Source organism: Scyliorhinus torazame, chromosome 6 (genome assembly GCF_047496885.1).
Source record: "Scyliorhinus torazame isolate Kashiwa2021f chromosome 6, sScyTor2.1, whole genome shotgun sequence".
Lineage (NCBI taxonomy): Eukaryota > Metazoa > Chordata > Chondrichthyes > Carcharhiniformes > Scyliorhinidae > Scyliorhinus > Scyliorhinus torazame.
Genome location: NC_092712.1, coordinates 13232030 through 13252344, shown reverse-complemented (window position 1 = coordinate 13252344; position 20315 = coordinate 13232030). Strand labels below are relative to the sequence as shown.

At 56.0% G+C, this 20315-nt stretch overlaps 1 protein-coding gene across 1 annotated transcript in view; it reads right to left on the bottom strand.

Annotated features, from left to right (window-relative positions):
• The window catches only part of LOC140425669 (kinesin-like protein KIFC3), a 171649-nt gene extending 153194 nt beyond the window's left edge, over positions 1-18455 (bottom strand). Inside the window, 4 exon segments of the mRNA XM_072510165.1 lie at positions 3923-4104; positions 11368-11440; positions 11442-11480; positions 18276-18455. Of these exon segments, the coding sequence (XP_072366266.1) occupies positions 3923-4104; positions 11368-11440; positions 11442-11480; positions 18276-18455 (474 nt within the window).
• Positions 18456-20315: the final 1860 nt, after the last annotated feature.

The following is a 20315-nucleotide window of genomic DNA, read 5'->3' as shown; positions in this document are numbered from 1 at the left end:
CGTCTTTGGACTGTGGGAGGAAACCGGAGCACCCGGAGGAAACCCACGCACACACGGGGAGAACGTGCAGACTCCGCACAGACAGTGACCCAGCGGGGAATCGACCCTGGCGCTGTGAAGCCACAGTGCTATCCACTTGTGCTACCATGCTGCCCACTTGTGAGGCATGACCTGCCCCTCACAAAGCCATCTTTACTCAAACTATGTTTTTCTAAATAATCGTAAATCCTGGGTGGGATTCTCCCCTGCGGAGACTAAGTCCCCACTGCGGCAGGAGAACCGGCCCCAACCACTCCGTCGTCAACAGCCCCTGATCTCCGCACTTCCGGGGGCTAGGTGGACGGCGGAGGGGACTGCGCGTGTTTGCGCACGCGCGGAACTGCCGGAGTATTTTGCCGCCTGCACGAGGGGTTCTCTTCTCCGCGCTGGTCATGGCGGAGCTCAGCAGGGGCTGGCGCGGGAGAAAGGAGTGCCCCCACGGCACAGGCCGATCGCGGGCAAGGCCACCGTGGGGCCCTCCCCCGGGGCCGGATCCCCCCGTGCCCCCCCCCCCCCCCCCCCCCCCCCCCCGAGGACCACCCCAGCCGACTTACCTGCCACGTCCCGCGTGTGGGGCCGTGTCCAATCCACGCCGGCGGGACTGGCTAAAAACGGACGGGCGCCCGGCCCATCGGAGCCCGGAGAATTCCCGGGGGAGGGGGGGGGGGCTCGATGGCCCCCGACTGGCGTGGCGTGAATCCCTCCCCTGCCTGAAAAACGGCAGCTGGCGTCGGAGCGGCGAGGCGGCATTCGCGCCGTCCCCCGGGAATTCTCCGACCGGGCGGGGGTTGGAGTATCCCGCCCCCTATCTCTCAGAATCCTTTCCAAAATTTTGCTCACCACAGACGTAAGACCGATGGGTCTGTAATTCCCAGGGATTTCCCTATTCCCTTTCTTGAACAACATTCGCCTCCCTCCAATCATCCGGTACTGGCGTATTGATATTAGGATTCCTCCTGTCTCCGTCACTGATAAAGTCAGGCCCCATTGAGTCTACACCAGCCCTTGAAAAGAGTGCCCTACTTAAGCCCACACCTCCACCCTATCCCAGTAACCCAACCTAACCTTTTTGGACACTAAGGGCAATTTAGCGCGGCCAATCCACCTAACAGCACGTCTTTCAGGAAACCGGAGCACCCGGAGGAAACCCACGCACACACGGGGACTCAAGCCGGGAATCGAACCTGGGACCCTGGAGCTGTGAGGCAGCAGTGCTAACCACCTTACCACCTCTGGTGTCACCAGAGCATTTGCCTGGGACCTCTGAGTTACTTGTCCAGTGACATTACCACGACGTCACCATTTCCCTATCAGATCTGTGATTAAAGCTGGTGGCAATTTGCTGTTGCGAGCTTCGCTCCCTGAGAGCCCGACCGTCTTAACTCGCAGGGTTCACAACAGTTTACAGAATTATAACAGAATGCACAAGTGATAAGTCATTACACAGCCTTTACCAGTCATGAACTGTAGTATAAGGGTCTGGCACATACAGGGTTAATGTCGGCCTGGGCACAGGACCGCCCACTCAGCGATGGAAGAAGGCATTTGACCCGGACTCCGGGGTCAGTGTGGCGTTGAGCAGGGCTGTGCAGGGACCTGAACATGGAGATAGCTCCTAGTTTGTACCCCGGACTGGACATGCGGAACTGGTTTGGGGAGTTAATAAAGTCTTACAGTTAACCACACAGAAAACTGTGGAGATTTCTTTCAGACATACTGTTCCAACACCCTCCCAACATAAACTGCTCTCCTGTAAGACAGACCAATCATTGCTGGGAATAAATATTTTCTTCACCATCTATTACCCATCCCTAATTGCCCTGGAGGGGGAAGTTAAGACTCAACCACATTGCTGTGGGTCTGGAGTCACATGGAGGCCAGACCGGGTAAGGACGGCAGATTTCCTTCCCTCAAGGACATTAGTGACCCAGGTGGGTTTTTACGACAATCGACAATTGTTTCATGGTCAACATTGGACTTTTAATTCCAGATTTTTAGTGGATTAAAATGTCACCACCTGCAGTAGCGGGATTTGAACCGGGGTCCCTGGAGCATTACTCTGGGCCTCTGGATTACTAGTCCAGTGACAATACCACTACAGCACTGCCTCCCCTTAAACCACTCTTCCATAGAACACAGAACATTACAGCGCAGTACAGGCCCTTCGGCCCTCGATGTTGCGCCAACCTGTGAAACCATTCTAAAGCCCATCTACACTATTCCCTTATCGTCCACATGTCTATCCAATGACCATTTGAATGCCCTTAGTGTTGGCGAGTCCACTACTGTTGCAGGCAGGGCATTCCACGCCCTTACTACTCTCTGAGTAAAGAACCTACCTCTGACATCTGTCCTATATCTATCTCCCCTCAATTTAAAGATATGTCCCCTCGTGCTAGACATCACCATCCGAGGGAAAAGGCTCTCACTGTCCACCCTATCCAATCCTCTGATCATCTTGTAGGCCTCAATTAAGTCACCTCTTAACCTTTTTCTCTCTAACGAAAACAGCCTCAAGTCCCTCAGCCTTTCCTCATACGATCTTCCCTCCATACCAGGCAACATTCTGGTAAATCTCCTCTGCACCCTTTCCAATGCTTCCACATCCTTCCTATAATGCGGCGACCAGAATTGCACGCAATACTCCAAATGCGGCCGCAACATAGTTTTGTACAGCTGCAACATGACCTCATGGCTCCGAAACTCAATCCCTCTACCAATAAAAGCTAACACACCGTACGCCTTCTTAACAACCCTCTCAACCTGGGTGGCAACTTTCAGGGATCTATGTACATGGACACCGAGATCTCTCTGCTCATCCACACTGCCAAGAATCTTACCATTAGCCCAGTACTCAGTCTTCCTGTTATTCCTTCCAAAATGAATCACCTCACACTTTTCTGCATTAAACTCCATTTGCCACCTCTCAGCCCAGCGCTGCAGCTTATCTATGTCTCTCTGTAACTTGCAACATCCTTTCGCACTCCATCCACAACTCCACCGACTTTAGTGTCATCTGCAAATTTACTCACCCATCCTTCTACGCCCTCCTCCAGGTCATTTATAAAAATGACAAACAGCAGTGGCCCCAAAACAGATCCTTGTGGTACACCACTAGTAACTGGACTCCAGTCTGAACATTTCCCATCAACCACCACCCTTTGTCTTCTTCCAGCTAGCCAATTTCTGATCCAAACTGCTAAATCACCCTGAATCCCATGCCTCCGTATTTTCTGCAGTAGCCTACCGTGGGGAACCTTATCAAACGCGTTACTGAAATCCATATACACCACATCAACTGCTTTACCCTCATCCACCTGTTTGGTCACCTTCTCAAAGAACTCAATAAGGTTTGTGAGGCACGACCTACCCTTCACAAAACCATGTTGACTATCTCTAATCAAATTATTCCTTTCCAGATGATTATACATCCTATCTCTTATAAACCTTTCCAAGATTTTGCCCACAACAGAAGTAAGGCTCACTGGTCTACAGTTACCGAGGTTGTCTCTACTCCCCTTCTTGAACAAGGGGACAACATTTGCTATCCTCCAGTCTTCTGGCACTATTCCTGTAGACAAAGATGACTTAAAGATCAAAGCCAAAGGCTCAGCAATCTCCTACCTAGCTTCCCAGAGAATCCTAGGATAAATCCCATCCGGCCCAGGGGACTTATCTATTTTCAGCCTGTCCAGAATTGCTAACACCTCCTCCTTATGAACCTCAAGCCCTTCTCGTCTAGTAGCCTGAATCTCAGTATTCTCCTCGACAACATTGTCTTTTTCCTGTGTGAATACTGACGAAAAATATTCATTTAGCACCTCTCCTATCTCCTCGGACTCCACACGCCTCCCGAGCATTCCTTGTTGAATGAGCCAGTTACCTCCTCCTGTGTGGCCTGTGATGAAAACACCTTGTCCAGGTCAAAGGTCCTCATTCTGCCTTTATACATCATCCTGACCCTGCAGTCCACACTCGGGTCAGCGCTCACCCCCTCCAGGCAGCTGGCCTCGGTCTGGTCGCGCGCCGGAACCGGTTTCACCCTGCACAACACTCGGATATTACCTGGGGACAAGGTGGGAACACGAAGGGGAAAAGGTGGTGAGTTACATTGACATCTGTAAAGTGAAGGGTGATGGGAGAAGACAGGAGGATGAGAATCGTGCAGTCGGAGGGCCGGTGCAGACCCGATGGGCCTGAATGGCCCTCCTTCTGTGTTGTAATAAGTGTTTCTGTGTCACACAAGTACCAGGCGATGACCATAAGACCATAAGACACAGGAGCAGAATTAGGCCACTCGGCCCATCGAGTCTGCTCCCCCATTCAATCATGGCTGATATTTTCTCATCCCCATTCTCCTGCCTTCTCCCCTTAACCCCTGATCCCCTTATTAATCAAGAACCTATCTATCTCGGTCTGAAAGACACTCCGTGATTTGGCCTCCACAGCCTTCTGCGGCAAAGAGTTCCACAGATTCACCACCCTCTGGCTGAAGAAATTCCTCCTCATCTCTGTTTTAAAGCATCGTCCCTTTAGTCTGAGATGGTGTCCTCTGCTTCTAGTTTTTCCTACAAGTGGAAACATCCTCTCCACGTCCACTCTATCCAGGCTTCGCAGTACCCTGTAAGTTTCAATAAGATCCCCCCTCATCCTTCTAAACTCCGAGTACAGACCCAGAGACCTCAACCGCTCCTCATATGACAGGTTCTTCATTCCAGGATCATTCTTGTGAACCTCCTCTGGACCCTTTCCAAGGCCAGCACATCCTTCCTTAGATACGGGGCCCAAAACTGCTCACAATACTCCAAATGGGGTCTGACCAGAGCCTTATACAGCCTCAGAAGTACATCCCTGGTCTTGTATTCTAGCCCTCTCGACATAAATGCTCACATTGCATTTGCCTTCTTAACTGCCGACTGAACCTGCACGTTAACCTTAAGAGAATCGTAAACAAGGACTCCCAAGTCCCTTTGTGCTTCTGATTTCCCAAGTATCTTCCCATTTGGAAAATAGTCTATGCCTAAATTCCTCCTTCCAAAGTGCATAACCTCACACTTTTCCATATTGTATTTCATTTGCCACTTCATTGCCCACTCTCCGAGCCTGTCCAAGTCCTTCTGCAGCCCCCTTGCTTCCTCAATACTACCTATACTATACTATCTACAGATCTTTGTATCATCTGCAAACTTCGCAACCGTGCCTTGACCCTCTCCACCAAGAGAGGATCTAACCATCACCTCTTGACATTCAACCACATTCCCACCTCTGAATCCCCCACTATCAACATCCGTATCTGGCCTCCAGTGGAGCAGCAGATGATTGCTGTGATTTTCTGGTCTCTGTGTGCTGGAGCTCCACCAGCTGGAGGCTTTACTTTACCCACTGGGTTCAGGAAGGCACTTCAGGTGGTTATCTGTCAATCAGCGGAAAGGAGGTGGTGTTTATTACTGTAGTTAGATGCTAAACCAGATAGTAACTAGATAGTAACTCATCAGGAACTGTGTGTGTGAGAGGCTGGTTCTTCGCTCACATGAGTAGCAAGAGACCCATGAAGAGACAGGGGGCTATGCCAGACATAGTCGGAGTGTGGAGTTGGGATTTCGGTGTATGGCGCTAAATTGGTATTTCATCTGATACCGTTTTTCGCAGTGGATCAAGGGACGGAGGTGAAAAAAAAGAGGGCGAGGTAGCAAATTGTGGCTAGAGAAGCAATTACAGCTGCGGAGGGATGGTGGGTGAGAAGGATCATCAACGAAGACCACATGGATAGAGCTTATAAACAATAAAGGGGCAGTCACAATACTTGGGGTGCACTTTGGACCCCCCCAAACAGTCAGAGGGAGGGAGAAGAGCAAATATGTGGGGTAAATCCCAGAGCAGAGCAGTTGCAGTCAGGGCGGGGGGGGGGGGGGGGGGGGGGGGGGTTGTAACTACTGCAATATTAACTGGATAGCTTCAGTGTGTAAGGAACCGAGACGCTGAAGGTGCATTCAGGAGAAAGTTTATGTCCAGTGTGCAACAAGTCCAACAAGAGAGAGTACGGTTCTGGATTGAGTGAAGCTGAACAGCTGGAAGGAGTGACAGTGGGAGAGCATTTTGGTGATAGTGATTTGTGGAAAAGGACGAAGGTAAAACAGTAGATGAAGCTCTAAACCGGGGCAAGGACAGTTTTATTAAGCCGGGGAATGATTTCGAGAATGTGGACAGGAAACAGGAGCTTTTATTATTATTATTAGTGAAGGTCACCGTGAGAGCAGTGGGAAATATTTAAACGGGAGAATCAGGGGTTCAGATAAACATGTTCTGATAAAGGAAAACGATGAAACGGCAAATCGAGAGCCTTCCGGATATCGAGGAGCTCACAGGGTAAGGTAAGTATGTCCAACTCGAGAACTCAATACTACAGAAAGACAAGGGACATGTAGAAAGTGGAGGGGGAAAATTCGAAAGGAAATTAGTGAAGCAAAGCGGGATACGAAGGAATATTGACAAAGAAAATCAACGAGAACCCAAAGATTTTTATCAATACATTAAGACTAAGAGGGTAACCAAGGAAAGAGGAGGACCCATAAAAGACCAAAAATGGTGACCTGTTTGAGGAACCATGATGTGGAGATGCCGGGGTTGGACTGGGGTGAGCACAGTACGAAGTCTTACAACACCAGGTTAAAGTCCAACAGGTTTGTTTCGATGTCACTAGCTTTTGGAGCGCTGCTCCTTCCTCAGGTGAATGAAGAGGTATGTTCCAGAAACACATATATAGACAGATTCAAAGATGCCAGACAATGCTTGGAATACGAGCATTAGCAGGTGATTAAATCTTTACAGATCCAGAGATGGGGTAACCCCAGGTTAAAGAGGTGTGAATTGTGTCAAGCCAGGGACAGTTGGTAGGATTTCGCAGGCCAGATGGTGGGGGATGAATGTAATGCGACATGAATCCCAGGTCCCGTTGAGGCCGCACTCATGTGTGCGGAACTTGGCTATAAGTTTCTGCTCGGCGATTCTGCGTTGTCACGGGTCCTGAAGGCCGCCTTGGAGAACGCTTACCCGGAGATCAGAGATTGAATGCCCTCGACTGCTGAAGTGTTCCCCGACTGGAAGGGAACATTCCTGCCTGGCGATTGTCGCGCGATGTCCGTTCATTCGTTGTCGCAGCGTCTGCATGGTCTCGCCAATGTACCACGCTTCGGGACATCCTTTCCTGCAGCGTATGAGGTAGACAACGTTGGCCGAGTCGCACGAGTATGTACCGCGTACCTGTGGTACTCTGCTGTCGCACCTCTCTCACACTCCTCAACACCTCGTCCGCCAGCTCTACAGCAGACGACGCAACCTGGAAACCAAGATAGAGGCCATATCTCAACTTGTGCTCAGGATGCAGCAGACCAGCTGCGGAACACCGCCAAACAGATGAGACAACAATACTATGCCACCTATATGCATACCAAGAACAGGAAGCTTGAGAAACTTGGCATCACCACCAGCAGCAACCAAGCCACCCCCAGTGCCACAGTAGAAAACAATACAGGGAAATCTATTGTCAACTTGTCAGACTACACCCTTCAACCAGACCAAATCGAAGTCCTCAGCAGAGGGCTCAATTTCTGCTCCACCACCAAAATGGACCCCATCAGTCTCGCGGCAGACACGGAGGAATTCATCAGGCGAATGAGGCTCCGGGAATTCTCCACAGACCCAAGAGGCCCGACAGCGAACCAAGCAGACTACCAATGAACCGGAACAGCAGACCGAGAGATCTGCGGCGCGGCAACCGAAGAGGAAAGAGTCGAATTGGACCCCCCGGAAGGCCGCTGCCTTAGACTCGACATGTATGCTCAAGCCGTCAGGAGTCGCGTCAATGCCAGATTCATCAGTCGCATTCACAAGACAGCCCCGAACGTCACCCAAGCACAACGCAATGCCATCCGCGCTCTCAAGACCAACCGCAGCATCGTCATCAAACCAGCAGACAAAGGGGGGGCCACTGTCATACTGAACAGAACGACTACTGCAAAGAAGTATATCGACAACTCAACAACCAGGAACACTACAGACAGTTACCCGCAGATCCGACCAAGGAACACATCCGCCAACTTAACAGACTGATCAAGCCCTTGGATCCAGACCTTCAGAGCACCCTACGTGCTCTCATCCCACGTACTCCCCGCATTGGAGATCTCTACTGCCTCCCGAAAATACATAAGGCCAACACACCAGGCCGCCCCTATCGTTTCAGGCAATGGGACCCTGTGTGAGAACCTTTCTGGCTACATCGAGGGCATCTTGAAACCCATCGTACAAGGTACGCCCAGCTTCTGTCGGGACACGACGGACTTCTACAGAAACTCAGCACCCATGGACCAGTTGAACCAGGAACATTCCTCGTCACAATGGATGTCTCGGCACTCTACACCAGCATCCACCATGACAACGGCATTGCTGCAACAGCCTCAGTACTCAACACCGACAACTACCAATCTCCAGACGCAATTCTGCAACTCATCCGCTTCATTCTGGATCACATTCTAAGTTGTCTGGCATCTTTGAATCTGTCTATATATATGTTTCTGGAACATACCTTTTCATTCACCTGAGGAAGGAGCAATGCTCCGAAAGTTAGTGACATCGAAACAAACTTGTTGGACTTTAACCTGGTGTTGTCAGACTTTCTACTGTGTGAGGAGGTGGAGGATGTGGGCTGGGTCTTTCTGATACCTTGCAACTGTCCTCATAAAAGAGGGGACGATGCAGATGTTGTCGTAAAGGTGGAGGAATGAGAAATATTGGATGTGAGAAAGAGGAATTATTCAGAGGATTAGCATCTTTGAGAGCAGTTAACTTTGCAGGATTGGCAGTGCCCCCCCCATCTTCATCCCTAAGGCTTTTTTCAAGCGGGTAGACAAGATTATTTCGGGCTTTGTGTGGGCGGGTAAAACCCCGCGGGTGAAGAAAATGTTGCTGGAGCGCAGTCGGGGGGAGGGTGGGTTGGCGCTGCCGAACATCTGCAACATCTGGCGGCGAATATAGCGATGATTAGGAAGTGGGGTAATGGGGGACGGGTCGACATGGGAGCGGATGGAGGCGGCGTCATGCAAAAGGCACCAGTCTGGGAGCATTGGTTACGGCACCTCTGCCGTTCTCGCCGGCCCCGATACTCCACTAGCCCGGTGGTGGTGGCGGCACTGAGGATCTGGGGGCAATGGAGGAGGGAAAAGAAGATGGAGGGTGCGTCGGTCTGGACCCCGATTTGCAATAACCACAGGATCGCGCCGGGCAGGATAGATGGCGGGTTCCGGAGCTGGCAGAGAGCAGGAATTAGACGGATGGGAGATCTATTCACAGACGGGAGTTTTCCCAGTCTGAAGGCGCTGGAGGACAAGTTCAAGCTGCCGTCGGGGAACGGGTTTCAGATATTTACAAGTCCGGGACTTTGAGGAAACTGGTGTTGATGTTTACATTATTATTGTTTTGTTTGTTATTGTTATAAAAATGTTGCAAAAGCTTCATTTAAAAGAAATTAGCAGGATTGGGTGAAATAAACCCCGAGTGGTTAACAGAAGCCAGGGAGGAAATTGTAGATTCTCTGACCCATCATTTTCCAGTCCTTTCTGGATACCTGTGGGGTGCGGGAGGATTGGAGGCCTGTTACCGTTGTACCGTTGTTTAAAAGAGAATGAGGGATAGTTACTGTCAGTCCAACTCGGGAGTGGGAAAATTATTGGACTCCGTCCTGAGGGATTATTGGAATTGAACCCAGAGGAGTGTGAGGTGAAGTATTTTCAGAGGTCAAACAGGGCAAATGGGAAGGTACTGGGAGGTGTAGAGGAGGCGAGGGACCTTGGGGTGAATGTGCACAGATGTCTGAAGGGAGCAGGAGAGGTTGATAAAGTGGTTAAGAAGGAATATGGAATCCTCAAGTGCCGTCACCTATCGGGCTACGGACAAGATACTGGGAAGTGGGATTTGGCTGGGGGCTCGTTTCTCACCTGACACAGACACAATGGGCAGAGTGGCCTCTTTCTCTGCCGTAAACTTGCTACGATTCAAATGGGCTAACATCGCCCTGCCCTACCCTCAACACCGGCTCCTCAACACCGGCGCCCCGCAAGGCTGCGTACTTAGCCCCCTACTCTACTCCCTGTACACACACGACTGCGTGGTAAAACTTGGTTCCAACTCCATCTACAAGTTTGCTGACGATACGACCATAGTGGGCGGATCTCGAATAACGACGAGTCCGAATACAGACGGGAGATAGAGAACCTAGTGGAGTGGTGCAGCGACAACAATCTCTCCCTCAATGCCAGCAAAACTAAAGAGCTGGTCATTGACTTCAGGAAGCAAAGTACTGTCCACACCCCTGTCAGCATCAACAGGTGGAGATGGTTAGCAGTTTCAAATTCCTAGGGGTGCACATCTCCAAAAATCTGTCCTGGTCCACCCACGTCGACGCTACCACCAAGAAAGCACAACAGCGCCTATACTTCCTCAGGAAACTAAGGAAGTTTGGCATGTCCTCGTTAACCCTTACCAACTTTTACAGATGCACCATAGAAAGCATCCTCTCGGGCTGCATCACAGTCTGGTATGGCAACTGCTCGGCCCAGGACCGCAAGAAACTTCAGAGAGTCGTGAACACCGCCCAGTCCATCACACAAACCTGCCTCCCATCCATTGACTCCATCTACACCTCCCGCTGCCTGGGGAAAGCGGGCAACATAATCAAAGACCCCTCCCACCCGGCTTACTCACTCTTCCAACTTCTCCATCGGGCAGGAGATACAGAAGTCTGAGAACACGCACGAACTGACTCAAAAACAGCTTCTTCCCCGCTGTTACCAGACTCCTAAATGACCCTCTTATGGACTGACCTCATTAACACTTACACCCTGTATGCTTCACCCGATGCCAGTGCTTATGTAGTTACATTGTATATGTTGTGTTGCCCTATTATGTATTTTCTTTTATTCCCTTTTCTTCCATGTATTTAATGATCTGTTGAGCTGCTCGCAGAAAAATACTTTTCACTGAACCTCGGTACACGTGACAATAAACAAATCCAATCCAATCAATCCAACCTCGGAGCTCCACCAGGTGGTGGTGTCATTCCACCCAATGGGCTAAGATTGCCCTGCCCCACCTCGGAGCTCCACCAGGTGGTGGTGTCACTCCACCCAATGGGCTAAGATTGCCCTGCCCCACCTCGGAGCTCCACCAGGTGGTGGTGTCACTCCACCCAATGGGCTAAGATTGCCCTGCCCACCTCGGAGCTCCACCAGGTGGTGGTGTCACTCCACCCAATGGGCTAAGATTGCCCTGCCCCACCTCGGAGCTCCACCAGCTGGTCATGGTATTTCTTCCTCAGGAACATTTCCCGCTCATATTTTTCCATCAGGGTGTCTGTTTGACTCGGAGACCTCAGTTATCGCTGATTGGATCTGTAAACAGGGGGAACAAGGATAATAATAATAATCTTATTGTCACAAGTAGGCTGACATTAACACTGCAATGAAGTTACTGTGAAAAGCCCCTAGTTGCCCACACTCCGCCGCCTGTTCGGGTACACGGAGGGAGAATTCGGAATGTCCAATTCACCTAACGCCACCTCTTTCGGGACTTGTGGGAGGAAACCGGAGCGCCCGGAGGAAAACCCGCGCAGGACACGGGGAGAACGTGCAGACTCCGCACAGACAGTGACCCAGCGGGGAATCGAACCTGGGACCCGGCGCTGTGAAAGCCACAGTGCTAACCACTGTGCTACCGTGTCTCCCACAGTCCCTTGTCAAAACTCTGGCTTAATGTTCTGTAATTTTCCATTCAAATCCCAAGGGGGCACAAGTTAAAGTTTGGAGCAGGAATCAGGAACAGGGGGGAGGCCCATTCAGCCCCTCGAGCCTGTTCCTCAGGAACAGGGGGAGGCCCCATTCAGCCCCTCGAGCCTGTTCCACAGGAACAGGAGGAGGCCCATTCAGCCCCTCCCCAGCCTGTTACACAGGAACAGGAGGAGGCCCATTCAGCCCCTCGAGCCCGTTACACAGGAACAGGAGGAGGCCCATTCAGCCCCTCCCCAGGCCCTGTTACACAGGAACAGGAGGAGGCCCATTCAGCCCCTCCCCAGCCTGTTACACAGGAACAGGAGGAGGCCCATTCAGCCCCTCGAGCCCGTTACACAGGAACAGGAGGAGGCCCATTCAGCCCCTCGAGCCTGTTACACGGGAACAGGAGGAGGCCCATTCAGCCCCTCCCCAGCCTGTTACACAGGAACAGGAGGAGGCCCATTCAGCCCCCTCGAGCCTGTTCCACAGGAACAGGAGGAGGCCCATTCAGCCCCTCCCCAGCCTGTTACACAGGAACAGGAGGAGGCCCATTCAGCCCCTCGAGCCCGTTACACAGGAACAGGAGGAGGCCCCATTCAGCCCCCTCCCCAGCCTGTTACACAGGAACAGGAGGAGGCCCATTCAGCCCCTCCCCAGCCTGTTACACAGGAACAGGAGGAGGCCCATTCAGCCCCTCGAGCCCGTTACAACAGGAACAGGAGGAGGCCCATTCAGCCCCTCGAGCCTGTTACACGGGAACAGGAGGAGGCCCATTCAGCCCCTCCCCAGCCTGTTACACAGGAACAGGAGGAGGCCCATTCAGCCCCTCCCCAGCCTGTTACACAGGAACAGGAGGAGGCCCATTCAGCCCCTCGAGCCTGTTCCTCAGGAACAGGGGGAGGCCCATTCAGCCCCTCGAGCCTGTTCCACAGGAACAGGAGGAGGCCCATTCAGCCCCTCGAGCCTGTTCCACAGGAACAGGGGGAGGCCCATTCAGCCCCTCGAGCCTGTTCCACTGGAACAGGAGGAGGCCCATTCAGCCCCTCCCCAGCCTGTTACACAGGAACAGGAGGAGGCCCATTCAGCCCCTCCCCAGCCTGTTACACAGGAACAGGACGGAGGCCCATTCAGCCCCTCGAGCCTGTTACACAGGAACAGGAGGAGGCCCATTCAGCCCCTCGAGCCTGTTTCACAGGAACAGGAGGAGGCCCATTCAGCCCCTCGAGCCTGTTCCACAGGAACAGGAGGAGGCCCATTCAGCCCCTCGAGCCTGTTCCACAGGAACAGGAGGAGGGCCCATTCAGCCCCTCAAGCCTGTTACACAGGAACAGGAGGAGGCCCATTCAGCCCCTCTCCAGCCTGTTACACAGGAACAGGAGGAGGCCCATTCAGCCCCTCCAGCCTGTTACACAGGAACAGGGGTAGGCCCGTCAGCCCCTCCAGCCTGTTACACAGGAACAGGGGGAGGCCCATTCAGCCCCTCTCCAGCTGTTACACAGGACAGGAGGAGGCCCATTCAGCCCCCTCCTCGAGTCTGTTTCACAGGAACAGGAGGAGGCCCATTCAGCCCCTCGAGCCTGTTCCACAGGAACAGGAGGAGGCCCATTCAGCCTCTCGAGTCTGTTACAGGAACAGGAGGAGGCCCATTCAGCCCCTCGAGCCTGGTACACAGGAACAGGAGGAGGCCCATTCAGCCCCTCTCCAGCCTGTTACACAGGAACAGGAGGAGGCCCATTCAGCCCCCCTCCTCGAGTCTGTTTCACAGGAACAGGAAGAGGCCCATTCAGCCCCTCGAGCCTGTTCCACAGGAACAGGAGGAGGCCCATTCAGCCTCTCGAGTCTGTTACAGGAACAGGAGGGAGGCCCATTCAGCCCCTCGAGCCTGGTACACAGGAACAGGAGGAGGCCCATTCAGCCTCCCGAGCCTGTTCCACAGGAACAGGAGGAGGCCCATTCAGCCCCTCGAGCCTGTTACAAGGGAACAGGAGGAGGCCCATTCAGCCCCTCGAGCCAGTTACATAGGAACAGGGGGAGGCCCATTCAGCCCCAAACAGCCTGTTACACAGGAACAGGAGGAGGCCCATTCAGCCCCTCGAGCCTGTTCCACAGGAACAGGAGGAGGCCCATTCAGCCCCTCGAGCCTGTTCCACAGGAACAGGGGGAGGCCCCATTCAGCCCCTCCAGCCTATTACACAGGAACAGGGGGAGGCCCATTCAGCCCCTCTCCAGCCTGTTACACAGGAACAGGAGTAGGTCCATTCAGCCCCCTCCTCGAGTCTGTTTCACCCAGGAACAGGAGGAGGCCCATTCAGCCCCTCGAGCCTGTTCCACAGGAACAGGAGGAGGCCCATTCAGCCTCCTCGAGTCTGTTACAGGAACAGGAGGAGGCCCATTCAGCCCCCTCCTCGAGTCTGTTTCACAGGAACAGGAGGAGGCCCATTCAGCCCCCTCGAGCCTGTTCCACAGGAACAGGAGGAGGCCCATTCAGCCTCTCGAGTCTGTTACAGGAACAGGAGAGGCCCATTCAGCCCCCTCGAGCCTGGTACACAGGAACAGGAGGAGGCCCATTCAGCCTCCCGAGCCTGTTCCACAGGAACAGGAGGAGGCCCATTCAGCCCCTCGAGCCTGTTACAAGGGAACAGGAGGAGGCCCATTCAGCCCCCTCGAGGCCTGTTACACAGGAACAGGGGGGAGGCCCATTCAGCCCCTCGAGCCTGTTACACAGGAACAGGAGGAGGCCCATTCAGCCCCTCGAGCCTGTTCCACAGGAACAGGAGGAGGCCCATTCAGGCCCTCAAGCCTGTTCCACTGGAACAGGAGGAGGCCCATTCAGCCCCTCGCGCCTGTTCCACAGGAACAGGAGGAGGCCCATTCAGCCCCTCGCGCCTGATCCACAGAAACAGGAGGAGGCCCATTCAGCCCCCTCCAGCCTGTTACACAGGAACAGGAGGAGGCCCATTCAGCCCCTCGAGCCTGTTCCACAGGAACAGGGGGAGGCCCATTCAGCCCCTCTCCAGCCTGTTACACAGGAACAGGAGGAGGCCCATTCAGCCCCCTCCTCGAGTCTGTTTCACAGGAACAGGAGGAGGCCCATTCAGCCCCTCGAGCCTGTTCCACAGGAACAGGAGGAGGCCCCATTCAGCCCTCTCGAGTCTGTTACAGGAACAGGAGGAGGCCCATTCAGCCCCTCGAGCCTGGTACACAGGAACAGGAGGAGGCCCATTCAGCCCTCTCCAGCCTGTTACACAGGAACAGGAGGAGGCCCCATTCAGCCCCCTCCTCGAGTCTGTTTCACAGGAACAGGAAGAGGCCCATTCAGCCCCTCGAGCCTGTTCCACAGGAACAGGAGGAGGCCCATTCAGCCTCTCGAGTCTGTTACAGGAACAGGGAGGAGGCCCATTCAGCCCCTCGAGCCTGGTACACAGGAACAGGAGGAGGCCCATTTCAGCCCCTCGAGCCTGTTACATAGGAACAGGGGGAGGCCCATTCAGCCCCAACAGCCTGTTACACAGGAACAGGAGGAGGCCCATTCAGCCCCTCGAGCCTGTTCCACAGGAACAGGAGGAGGCCCATTCAGCCCCTCGAGCCTGTTCCACAGGAACAGGGGGAGGCCCATTCAGCCCCTCCAGCCTATTACACAGGAACAGGGGGAGGCCCATTCAGCCCCTCTCCAGCCTGTTACACAGGAACAGGAGTAGGTCCATTCAGCCCCCTCCTAGAGTCTGTTTCACAGGAACAGGAGGAGGCCCATTCAGCCCCTCGAGCCTGTTCCACAGGAACAGGAGGAGGCCCATTCAGCCTCTCGAGTCTGTTACAGGAACAGGAGGAGGCCCATTCAGCCCCCTCCTCGAGTCTGTTTCACAGGAACAGGAGGAGGCCCATTCAGCCCCTCGAGCCTGTTCCACAGGAACAGGAGGAGGCCCATTCAGCCTCTCGAGTCTGTTACAGGAACAGGAGGAGGCCCATTCAGCCCCTCGAGCCTGTTACACAGGAACAGGAGGAGGCCCATTCAGCCCCTCGAGCCTGTTCCACAGGAACAGGAGGAGGCCCATTCAGCCCCTCAAGCCTGTTCCACAGGAACAGGAGGAGGCCTATTCAGCCCCTCGAGCCTGTTCCACAGGAACAGGAGGAGGCCCATTCAGCCCCTCAAGCCTGTTCCACTGGAACAGGAGGAGGCCCATTCAGCCCCTCGCGCCTGTTCCACAGGAACAGGAGGAGGCCCATTCAGCCCCTCGCGCCTGATCCACAGAAACAGGAGGAGGCCCATTCAGCCCCTCCAGCCTGTTACACAGGAACAGGAGGAGGCCCATTCAGCCCCTCGCGCCTGTTCCACAGGAACAGGAGGAGGCCCATTCAGCCCCTCGCGCCTGATCCACAGAAACAGGAGGAGGCCCATTCAGCCCCTCCAGCCTGTTACACAGGAACAGGAGGAGGCCCATTCAGCCCCTCGAGCCTGTTCCACAGGAACAGGGGGAGGCCCATTCAGCCCCTCTCCAGCCTGTTACACAGGAACAGGAGGAGGCCCATTCAGCCCCCTCCTCGAGTCTGTTTCACAGGAACAGGAGGAGGCCCATTCAGCCCCTCGAGCCTGTTCCACAGGAACAGGAGGAGGCCCATTCAGCCTCTCGAGTCTGTTACAGGAACAGGAGGAGGCCCATTCAGCCCCTCGAGCCTGGTACACAGGAACAGGAGGAGGCCCATTCAGCCCCTCTCCAGCCTGTTACACAGGAACAGGAGGAGGCCCATTCAGCCCCCTCCTCGAGTCTGTTTCACAGGAACAGGAAGAGGCCCATTCAGCCCCTCGAGCCTGTTCCACAGGAACAGGAGGAGGCCCATTCAGCCTCTCGAGTCTGTTACAGGAACAGGAGGAGGCCCATTCAGCCCCTCGAGCCTGGTACACAGGAACAGGAGGAGGCCCATTCAGCCCCTCGAGCCTGTTACATAGGAACAGGGGGAGGCCCATTCAGCCCCAACAGCCTGTTACACAGGAACAGGAGGAGGCCCATTCAGCCCCTCGAGCCTGTTCCACAGGAACAGGAGGAGGCCCATTCAGCCCCTCGAGCCTGTTCCACAGGAACAGGGGGAGGCCCATTCAGCCCCTCCAGCCTATTACACAGGAACAGGGGGAGGCCCATTCAGCCCCTCTCCAGCCTGTTACACAGGAACAGGAGTAGGTCCATTCAGCCCCCTCCTAGAGTCTGTTTCACAGGAACAGGAGGAGGCCCATTCAGCCCCTCGAGCCTGTTCCACAGGAACAGGAGGAGGCCCATTCAGCCTCTCGAGTCTGTTACAGGAACAGGAGGAGGCCCATTCAGCCCCCTCCTCGAGTCTGTTTCACAGGAACAGGAGGAGGCCCATTCAGCCCCTCGAGCCTGTTCCACAGGAACAGGAGGAGGCCCATTCAGCCTCTCGAGTCTGTTACAGGAACAGGAGGAGGCCCATTCAGCCCCTCGAGCCTGTTACACAGGAACAGGAGGAGGCCCATTCAGCCCCTCGAGCCTGTTCCACAGGAACAGGAGGAGGCCCATTCAGCCCCTCAAGCCTGTTCCACAGGAACAGGAGGAGGCCTATTCAGCCCCTCGAGCCTGTTCCACAGGAACAGGAGGAGGCCCATTCAGCCCCTCAAGCCTGTTCCACTGGAACAGGAGGAGGCCCATTCAGCCCCTCGCGCCTGTTCCACAGGAACAGGAGGAGGCCCATTCAGCCCCTCGCGCCTGATCCACAGAAACAGGAGGAGGCCCATTCAGCCCCTCCAGCCTGTTACACAGGAACAGGAGGAGGCCCATTCAGCCACTCGAGCCTGTTCCACAGGAACAGGAGGAGGCCCATTCAGCCCCTCGAGCCTGTTACACAGGAACAGGAGGAGGCCCATCCAGCCCCTCAAGCCTGTTCCACTGGAACAGGAGGCCCATTCAGCCCCTCGCGCCTGTTCCACAGGAACAAGAGGAGGCCCATTCAGCCCCTCGAGCCTGTTCCACAGGAACAGGAGGAGGCCCATTCAGCCCCTCGAGCCTGTTCCACAGGAACAGGAGGAGGCCCATTCAGCCCCTCGAGCCTGTTCCACAGGAACAGGAGGAGGCCATTTAGCTATTCAGTCAGATCATGGTTGACCCGCACCTGAATCCTATTTACCCCACATTGTGCTCAATTTCCTGCGTTAAGAATATTTACCCCCTAAACCCCCAGGGGATAATTGAGTTGCTAAAAAGAGAGGAGGGAAGATGTGTAACGAGGTAAAGACAGCTGAACCGTGGAGATGTTGGGAATTGGGAATATTGTGATGGGAATGGGATAGACTGTGAGATATTTAAGGGATTGATTCCAATCTCTGGGAGATTGCTGTGTTGTGAGGGGGGCGGGGGTATCGAGGCCATTACTGAGAATGAATTGTCAGCTCCATCCCTCTGCCCCACTCACCTGTTCCTTCGCCTCAGTGAGGGCCGCCTCGTAGATCTGGGCGAAGCCTTTGACCTGACTGCGGAGACTGCTGTACCTCTCGTTCACAGTGCTCAGCGCAGGTTTCAATGTGGCCAGATTCAGCTGCATTCCTATCGTCAGGAAAAGGGACAGTCTGAGACTGGGAAATCGCTCATACATACTGCCGCCACACACCGTCTAGCCGTCTGTCCCAGACACCGTCCCCCCGACACCGTCCCCCCCTCTCCCCCAGACACCGTCCCCCCCTCTCCCCCAGACACCGTCCCCCCGACACCGTCCCCCAGACACCGTCCCCCCGACACCGTCCCCCCGACACCGTCCCCCCGACACCGTCCCCCCAGACACCGTCCCCCCGACACCGTCCCCCCGACACCGTCCCCCCGACACCGTCCCCCAGACACCGTCCCCCCGACACCGTCCCCCAGACACCGTCCCCCCGACACCGTCCCCCCGACACCATCCCCCAGACACCGTCCCCCAGACACCGTCCCCCCGACACCGTCCCCCCGACACCGTCCCCCAGACACCGTCCCCCCGACACCGTCCCCCAGACACCGTCCCCCCGACACCGTCCCCCCGACACCATCCCCCAGACACCGTCCCCCAGACACCGTCCCCCCCAGGCACCGTCCCCCCCTCTCCCCCAGACACCGCCCCCAGACACCGTCCCCCCAGACACCGTCCCCCCAGACACCGTCCCCCCCGACACCGTCCCCCCGACACCGTCCCCCAGACACCGTCCCCCCCGACACCGTCCCCCCCGACACCGTCCCCCCCGACACCGTCCCCCAGACACCGTCCCCCAGACACCGTCCCCCCAGACACCGTCCCCCAGACACCATCCCCCCGACACCGTCCCCCAGACACCGTCCCCCCAGACACCGTCCCCCCCGACACCGTCCCCCAGACACCGTCCCCCAGACACCGTCCCCCCAGACACCGTCCCCCAGACACCATCCCCCCGACACCGTCCCCCCAGACACCGTCCCCCCCGACACCGTCCCCCCGACACCATCCCCCCGACACCGTCCCCGCAGACACCGTCCCCCCCGACACCGTCACCCCGACACCGTCCCCCAGACACCGTCCCCCCCGACACTCTCTCCCCCAGACACCGTCCCCCAGACACCGTCCCCCCGACACCGTCCCCCAGACACCGTCCCCCCGACACCCTCTCCCCAGACACCGTCCCCCAGACTCCGTCCCCCCAGACACCGTCCCCCCAGACACCGTCCCCCCAGACACCGTCCCCCCAGACACCGTCCCCCCGACACCCTCTCCCCAGACACCGTCCCCCAGACTCCGTCCCCCCAGACACCGTCCCCCCAGACACCGTCCCCCCGACACCGTCCCCCCGACACCGTCCCCCCGACACCGTCCCCCAGACTCCGTCCCCCCAGACACCGTCCCCCCGACACCGTCCCCCCGACACCGTCCCCCCAGACACCGTCCCCCCAGACACCGTCCCCCGACACCGTCCCCCAGACACCGTCCCCCCCGACACCGTCCCCCCGACACCGTCCCCCAGACACCGTCCCCCCCGACACCGTCCCCCAGACACCGTCCCCCAGACACCGTCCCCCAGACACCGTCCCCCCGACACCGTCCCCCCGACACCGTCCCCCAGACACCGTCCCCCAGACACCGTCCCCCCCGACACCGTCCCCCAGACACCGTCCCCCCGACACCGTCCCCCCGACACCGTCCCCCCGACACCGTCCCCCCGACACCGCCCCCAGACACCGTCCCCCAGACACCGTCCCCCAGACACCGTCCCCCCGACACCGTCCCCCCGACACCGTCCCCCCGACACCGTCCCCCCGACACCGTCCCCCAGACACCGTCCCCCAGACACCGTCCCCCCGACACCGTCCCCCCGACACCGTGCCCCCGACACCGTCCCCCAGACACCGTCCCCCCGACACCGTCCCCCCGACACCGTCCCCCAGACACCGTCCCCCCAGACACCGTCCCCCAGACACCATCCCCCCGACACCGTCCCCCCAGACACCGTCCCCC